Here is an 8,782-nt window from a genome sequence, read left to right as displayed (position 1 = left end):
CTTTTTTTTAGGACTTAGTTTCATACAGTGGCCTCAAATAAATCATAGTTTACAGGCCACACCGGTCCTGAAAAGCACATTATGCTTTTTGCAAAGTGATGTGTAATTCCTATTGGAATCCAGCCTGAGTGGAGAAATCCAACATTTTGAATATTTAGTCACCTGCAACCTGCATTCAGAATGACTGCCAGGGCTGGGAAGACTAAGATATGAGAATATCTAAACTGGAACAACTATTTCAGTAAGGGTGCAATAAATCCAGGTAACAGATTGGAATAGTTTAGAAAAATGTATGTTATTTATATTTGAGTAGTATAAGGTCCCAGACCTGCTGTTTTCAACTCTCTAGAGACAGCATGAGCAGTAGAGATACTCTGAATGATCGGCTATGAAAAGCCAACTGACATTTACTCCTGAGGTGCTGACTTGCTCCACCCTAGACAACTACTGTGATTATTATTATTTGACCATGCTGGTCATTTATAAACCTTTGAACATCTTGGCCATGTTCTGTTATAATCTCCACCCGGCACAGCCAGAAGAGGACTGGCCACCCCTCATAGCCTGGTTCCTCTCTAGGTTTCTTCCTAGGTTTTGGCCTTTCTAGGGAGTTTTTCCTAGCCACCGTGTTTCTACAACTACATTGCTTGCTGTTTGGGGTTTTAGGCTGGGTTTCTGTACAGCACTTTGAGATATCAGCTGATGTACGAAGGGCTATATTAGTCCATTTGATTTGATTTGATTAATCAATGCACATGCAAAAACATATATATTGAAACAAACTATTCTAAAAATCAACCTGCAACAGAGTATGCTGAGAAATACTGATAATGATGGGCGTGGTTTTGGTTCAACTCTGGTTAATAACACCAACACTTTGATTATTTTACACCACAGAATGTTAATTGAACTCTTTAGTCTTAATTTACCTCCTGAATCAACACTTGGAATGTTACACGGTAAAATCAACACTAGTTAACACTGTCCAATTTGCTGTGTGCTGTGAAAGGGACACATCAGCAGGATTACATACAGTGGGGAGAACAAGTATTTGATACACTGCTGATTTTGCAGGTTTTCCTACTTACAAAGCATGTAGAGGTCTGTAATTTGTTTAATCATAGGTACACTTCAACTGTGAGAGACGGTATCTAAAACAAAAATCCAGAAAATCACATTGTATGATTTTTAAGTAATTAATTTACATTTTATTGCATGACATAAGTATTTGATCACCTACCAACCAGTAAGAATTCCGGCTCTCACAGACCTGTTAGTTTTTCTTTAAGAAGCCCTCCTGTTCTCCACTCATTACCTGTGTTAAACTGCACCTGCTTGAACTCATTACCTGTATAAAAGACACCTGTCCACACACTCAATCAAACAGACTCCAACCTCTCCACAATGGCCAAGACCAGAGAGCTGTGTAAGGACATCAGGGATAATATCGTAGACCTGCACAAGGCTGGGATGGGCTACAGGACAATAGGCAAGCAGCTTGGTGAGAAGGCAACAACTGTTGGCGCAATTATTAGAAAATGGAAGAAGTTCAAGATGACGGTCAATCACCCGCGGTCTGGGGCTACATGCAAGATCCCACCTCGTGGGGCATCAATGATCATGAGGAAGGTGAGGGATCAGCCCAGAACTACACGGCAGGACCTGGTCAATGACCTGAAGAGAGCTGGGACCACAGTCTCAAAGAAAACCATTAGTAACACACTACGCCGTCATGGATTAAAATCCTACAGCGCACGCAAGGTCCCCCTGCTCAAGCCAGCACATGTCCAGGCCCGTCTGAATTTTGCCAATGACCATCTGGATGAACCAGAGGAGGAATAGGAGAAGGTCATGTAGTCTGATGAGACAAAAATAGAGCCTTTTGGTCAAAACTCCACTCGCCCTTTTTGGAGGAAGAAGGATGAGTACAACCCCAAGAACACCATCCCAACCAAGAAGCATGGAGGTGGAAACATAATTCGTGAGATCTTGGCCAACAACCTCCTTCCCTCAGTAAGAGCATTGAAGATGGGTCGTGGCTGGGTCTTCCAGCATGACAATGACCCGAAACACACAGCCGGGGCAAATAAGGAGTGGCTCCGTAAGAAGCATCTCAAGGTCCTGGAGTGGCCTACCAGTCTCCAGACCTGAACCCAATAGAAAATCTTTGGAGGGAGCTGAAAGTCCGTATTGCCCAGCGACAGCCCCGAAACCTGAAGGATCTGGAGATGGTCTGTATGGAGGAGTGGGCCAAAATCCCTGCTGCAGTGTGTGCAAACCTGGTCAATAACAACAGGAAACGTATGATCTCTGTAATTGCAAACAAAGGTTTCTGTACCAAATATTAAGTTCTGCTTTTCTGATGTATCAAATACTTATGTCATGCAATAAAATGCAAATTAATTACTTAAAAATCATACAATGGGATTTTCTGGATTTTTTTTAGATTCCGTCTCTCACAGTTGTGTGCCTATGATAAAAATTACAGACCTCTACATGCTTTGTAAGTAGGAAAACCTGCAAAATCGGTAGTGTATCAAATACTTGTTCTCCCCACTGTACATTTCAAGAACCTTTAAGAATTCTGAAGAACCATAGATGCCATGTCAAGAACCTCACACTTAAGAGCTGAGGAAGAACCATTTAAGAAGCTTAATTTTCAGTGTAGTGAGCACCTTTTGAGCTCTGCCCAAGCAAGGCATTTGATTGGTTTGACATGTTGCGAGGCGTCACTGGTTTCCACCCCGTTGTAGCTTCTTTCTGCCATATACTTCACCAGGCTTTCCGATTAGGGAAACCTTGTTTTCGACGAGGCTTGGGGTTGTCATGTGACAGGTCAGGCCTTAAGTGGTAAAACTGACAACAGCAAATGCGTCCGGTGAACTGTGACCCCAGAGAGCCTAATCTCTGACCACAACCCTGGATGCCCTCTCTCTGCTTTCCACCAGTTCAACCTCGACCTGAGACACTGAAGAGCATGTGTCCCAAATGACACCCTATATAGTGTACTACACTCTTAGAAAAAAGGGTTCCAAAAAGGTTCTTCAGCTGTCTACATAATAGAACCCTTTTTGGTTCCAGGTAGAACTATGTTGGGTTCCATGTGGAATCCTCTTTGGAAAGGAATTTATAAAGGGTTCGTCCTGGAACCAAAAAGGGTTCTGCTATGGGGACAGCTGAAGAGCCCTTTTGGACCCTTTTGTTCTGAGACTGTAGTGAACTTCCACTCTTCCCAGTCCCACAGAACTAGCAGATATAGACAGATCAAAGGAGAGGAGAGATAACAGGGGGAAAACAGAGAGTAGAATCTGATCCCCCTCACAACAACAGCAGCAGACCTGCAGTGATAATGTGTGTGCTCCAAATGGCACACTATTCTATAGTGGACTACTTTTGAAAAGAGCTCTTTGCGCCCTGGTCAAAAGTAGTGCACTATAAAGGGATTGGGGTGCCATTTTGAGCATAAACAACGTTTTTCTCTCTAATCATGTAATCAATAGGAAAATAACAAGATGAAATAATCTGCTTTTCCCAAAATAGGTTTTTATTTTAACCGCTGTTGTTTAGACAGTGTTTTCGACGACAATATACAAAAAAGTTGAAAAATAGGAAATATATAATCATATACTGTATGTATCTATATACAATTGTACATCATAAATTAGATATGTAAATAAAACGCAAATAGATATTTTTTTTAATACACAAACAAGGTACAGACCCTGAGATAAACTATCCCAATGTGGGATTTAATGTATGTAGTTATACAATCCTTAGCATACATTCCACTGCCCCAGAGGAAGACTAATATATGGTACTAGAGCAAGACTGCATACATTACTTTTTGCAACTTTCCATTACTATGTATTGCTACAGAAATACATGTAACTCTTTGCTTGACAGAGCCTATGCCAACATAGTGGCAATACAAGATACCAGTTGAAACAGGCTACACAATTCACATTTATCTTAGGCTTCTTTGCTTTCATGGAGGTAAGATAAACAATCTAGAATACTTAAGACATTACAATTACATTTTACATTTAAGTCATTTAGCAGACGCTCTTATCCAGAGCGACTTACAAATTGGTGCATTCACCTTATGACATCCAGTGGAACAGTCACTTTACAATAGTGCATCTAAATCTTAAAGGGGGGGGAATACTTATCCTATCCTAGGTATTCCTTAAAGAGGTGGGGTTTCAGGTGTCTCCGGAAGGTGGTGATTGACTCCGCTGTCCTGGCGTCGTGAGGGAGTTTGTTCCACCATTGGGGGGCCAGAGCAGCATGCTCGGCATGCTGTGTACTACTGAATATGTGACATAAATGGTTTGTTGGATCGCTCTGTGCTCCTGTAGGACAAGTCTATGACTCTGACTGACAGTGGTTATTCCATTCATAGAATAAGAATGGTTTCTGACTGTGAAGACAGCTCCAGTTATATAGGTTCTTCCAGGTGTCTCGCCAGAGGTGTCTCCTTCCAGACATCATTTTCTGTGGTACCACAAAGAGATATTATGGAATATCACCATGTTCCATCTGTTCCAATTGGAAACCCTCTAGACTTCAGTTGTAGCTGGTGTAGTGGGACTGACGCTTGAGGTACTCCTTTTCCTCGCTGTACATTTCTTCTTCCCACTCCTCGTCCTCCTCGTCATCCTCGCTGTCTGACTCCTCGTAGAAGCTGATGGTGGCCTGGGCAGGGAAGTTCCTCAGGAGAGCCTCTCCGTCGCTGTACAGGTAGTCAAACGACTTGGACTTGGGCCAGAAAAGTCTGCGGTGGTGGGAAGAATAAAGAAACGTTAACAAAACGGATACCTTTCCCATTAGTCTGAGAACGAAAACACACACAAGTAGACCGAAGTGGTAGAAGGAATCAAGGAATGTTAACACACCGAACCCTTGGAATAGCTTCAGACTGAAAACAGACACGTACTAAAGGCCAAATCCTAACTTGAGATCCGCAAAGGCAATTCTTGACTTTCAAGTAAATCATGCTGTGGTGAGAATGAGATATTAATAATGTATATATCTCAAATTATAATTTGGCCCTAAATGATACAGATATATTATCTGTATCGACACGTTAAAACTAAAATGGAGCAGGAGTGTAGCCTATTGGGACTTGGTACTGACCTGACAGGGTGCTGGAAGGACTGGGACTTCCCATTGAATGGGAAGAGACCCGGAGCTGCAGGGGTGGAGTCTGTAGGTCTGGTGTAAGGCTGTAAATACACAGAGAGAGAGAGAGAATTAGGCGTTATCTACCGCACTGTCCTGTCAAAACACAAATCCACAAACACCAAATGCCCTGCTATCATAACCACCACCTAGACCTCCTCCTGTCCTGCATTAGTTCACTATACTGCCAGACAGAAACATAAATCCACAAACACCAAATGCCCTGCTATCATAACCACCACCTAGACCTCCTCCTGTCCTGCATTAGTTCACCATACTGCCAGACAGAAACACAAATCCACAAACACCTATCTTGACCTGATATCCTGTCCTAGCAAAACCCAACACCAGTGCCAACCACACCACACAAGTTACTGCCAGCTGGAGGAGTTGGGTGCCAAACTAGGGAAGTCACAAGAGGTGTTTGCTGTGTGTGAAGTACCTGAACTTCTCTCTAACCTCTCGCTCTATCTTGACAACCCTCCCTTAGGTGTCCAGTTTAGTGTTTTTCTGGAAAACAGCAGGAAAGTGCTAAGCTAGTAGGATATCTGGAGGGCACTACTCTCTGGCTGTCGCCTTTGGTGTCGCTGTGAGGTGTGGGGCCAGCTCAGCTCAGGATAGAGCCAGGCTGCATCCCAAGTGGCACCCTATTTCAGATATAGTGAACTACTTTCTGACCAGAGCCCTATTGGCCCTGGTCAAAGAAATGCACTAAATAGGGAATAGGGTGCCATTTGGGACGCAGACAGTCAGTAGGGCCATATGGTGCTGCGGGTCAGTCTGACAGGGTGCAACAGACATGCCTTCTTACCCTCTGAGCCTCAGTTGATTGGCTCAGTGACAGGAAAACAGCTAAGCACTCACACCTTCTGCTCTGCAACAGTGCTGCTAATGGTAATTACTGCCCTCCCTCTCTCCCTCCATTCCTCTACAGGACTGTCTGACTGTCTCCTGCCTGGCCCTGGACACTGCCTTAAATGCTATCCTGCAGCTCCTCTCTCGCTTCAATCAACATTATACACAAATACACAGGCACTATCTTACATTCTATGTGAAATTAAATGCTTTCACTGCTTTTCTCGACTTTCATATTTTCCTGTTTATAAAACTGGTGATCTACATTTGAGGTGGGCTAAGTAGCCCATATTGAACAAACCTAATAAAGAACTGCAACACAACAGAAAAGACCAGACATGAGCTTATTATTAGGGCTAATATAAACTTACACATGACTGTCTGCTTCTCTGGCATTCCCTTTGCATATCCTTCTTGGTTGTGAGCCAAGGTCTCCATAGTGAATCATATCTGCAGAGAGAAAGACGGTGCAGGATGGTTGTAGTGTCAATCAAACAGAGATCATTAACATACTAAGGGATGTGGAAGGAAAACGTGCTCTGAATAATTACATGTGCATGCTGGTATGAATTCACCCTACTGTACAAGTTTAAGTTAGATCATATTATTGCCTCCACGTAAAAATAATAGTAATCAATGTAAAATAATAGACTCCTTTTGGAAAATGACTGAAAAGGCTATTGGGTGGTGCCATAATAAAGCACATTTTACGCGTCAATATAGATCTACACTTATTAAATAAAGATTACTACATGATATCACCATCAAAAGTGCTATATATTATTCCTGGAATATTCTGTGATTTTATTTGGAGCGCTTACCTGTCATTTGTCTGCGGACGAGGGTCCATCCCTACGGGACGCGGAGCAACAACGAAGGGCGTCTGTTTGACGATCAGACATGCGGTACTCATTTCTGTAGCTGGTATCCCTTGTATACTATACTGAATAACGATATTCCCTTTGCGATAAACGCGGCGATATCTGCTCTGCTATGGCGTAAATAGGCGGCGAGCCTCTATTGGTGCGCTTCTGTCCAGTGGAACGGCTACACTGAGAAGGAGTATAGATGGATGTCCAACTGGCCACTACGCCCGCGGTTTATAAAGACCTCGAGATCTGGAGGGAGTGTGGGAGGAGTTGACCTGCCAAATGACCATTGGTAGGGGGGTGAGATCAACTTCAGTGGGGGCGAGCCTGTCTGGCAAATGATTGTGGGTCAGGGCAATTTGTTGTGAAGAGTTCTCCAGTTGTCCAAACAGTGGCCCGCAGCGAGAGGGTGAGAAATCTGTTACGGCAGGGTTATTGGAAAAACACAGAGGAGGAAAGAGAGACACCATCTGTGAGAAAGACAGCGGGGGACAAATAAGGGGGAGTCATCCTATTGTTTACCAATTAACGAAGAACAGAGTTTGAGCAACCATCGAATTGGGTAAAGAAAGATAGGCCCGCCAAGCAGAGACAATTCTAACACCAATGGACAGAGCAGGCGAAATGTCTGAATTCCCAATGCACTCATATACCGCATTCTTATGCAGTCTTTGTTTTGGTATTGTTACTTTTAATCTGAAACTATATTTAGTCTATATTAGCTAAATCCCTGTAGCCTAAATCATATAGGCAGAGGTCGTCAACCATGTTTAGCTTACAACTGATCTGTTATCAGGATAATCTACAGTTTATAATTATCCAACACTTGTCTTGAAGGACATCAACAACACCACACAGTTTCAAATGTGACATCATCTCTGATATGACAGAGCCTGTACTTTATTTCTATACAGTACCAGTCAAACGTTTGGACACCTACTCATCCCAGGGTTTTTCTTTATTTTGACTATTTCTACATTGTAGAATAATAGTGAAGACATCAAAACTATGAAATAACACATATGGAATCATGTAGTAACCAAAAAAGTGTTAAACAAATCAAAATATATGTTATATTCGAGATTCTTCATAGATGCCCCCATTTGCCTTGATGACAGCTTTGCACACTCTTGACATTCTCTCAACCAGCTTCATGGGGTAGTCACCTGGAATGCATTAACAGGTGTGCCTTGTTAAAAGTACATTTGTGGAATTGCTTTCCTTCTTAATGCATTTGAGCCAATCAGTTGTGTTATGACAAGGTAGGGATGGTTTACAGAAGATGGTATTTTACCAAATAGGGCTAAGTCCATATTATGACAAGAACAGCTCAAATAAGCAAAGAGAAATGACAGCCCATCATTACAATAAGACATGATGTTCAGCCAATCAGGAATATTGAAAGTTTCTTCAAGTGCAGTCGCAAAAACCATCAAGCGTTATGATGAAACTAGCTCTCATGAGGACTGCCACAGGAAACGAATACCCAGAGTTACCTCAGCTGCAGAGGATAAGTTCATTAGAGTTAACTGCACCTCAGATTGCAGCCGAAATAAATGCTTCACAGAATTCAAAGAACAGACACATCTCAACATCAACTGTTCAGAGGAGACTGCGTGAATCAAGCCTTCATGGTCCAATTGCTGCAAAGAAACCACTACTAAAGGACATCGATAATAAGAAGAGACTGGCTTGGACCAAGAAAAATGAGCAATGGACATTAGACCGGTGGAAATCTGTCCTTTGGTCTGATGAGTCCAAATTTGAGATTTTTGGTTCCAACCGCTGTGTCTTTGTGAGATGCAGATGTTCTCCGCATGTGTGGTTCCCACAGTGAAGCATGGAGGAGGAAATGTGAGGGTGTGGGGGTGCTTTGC

At 42.7% G+C, this 8,782-nt stretch overlaps 1 protein-coding gene across 1 annotated transcript; it reads right to left on the bottom strand.

Moving 5' to 3' along the window:
• Nucleotides 1-4,162: 4,162 nt before the first annotated feature.
• ripply1 (ripply transcriptional repressor 1) lies at nucleotides 4,163-7,875 on the bottom strand. Its single transcript, XM_046299507.1, has 4 exons — nucleotides 6,858-7,875; nucleotides 6,408-6,486; nucleotides 5,137-5,225; nucleotides 4,163-4,774 (listed from the first exon to the last, which is right to left on the bottom strand). The coding sequence occupies exons 1-4, from the start codon at nucleotides 6,947-6,949 to the stop codon at nucleotides 4,567-4,569; spliced, it is 468 nt and encodes a 155-aa protein (XP_046155463.1). The 5' UTR covers nucleotides 6,950-7,875; the 3' UTR covers nucleotides 4,163-4,566.
• Nucleotides 7,876-8,782: the final 907 nt, after the last annotated feature.

This window comes from Oncorhynchus gorbuscha, linkage group LG14 (assembly GCF_021184085.1).
Source record: "Oncorhynchus gorbuscha isolate QuinsamMale2020 ecotype Even-year linkage group LG14, OgorEven_v1.0, whole genome shotgun sequence".
NCBI lineage: Eukaryota > Metazoa > Chordata > Actinopteri > Salmoniformes > Salmonidae > Oncorhynchus > Oncorhynchus gorbuscha.
This window is presented reverse-complemented; position numbering and strand designations above follow the sequence as displayed.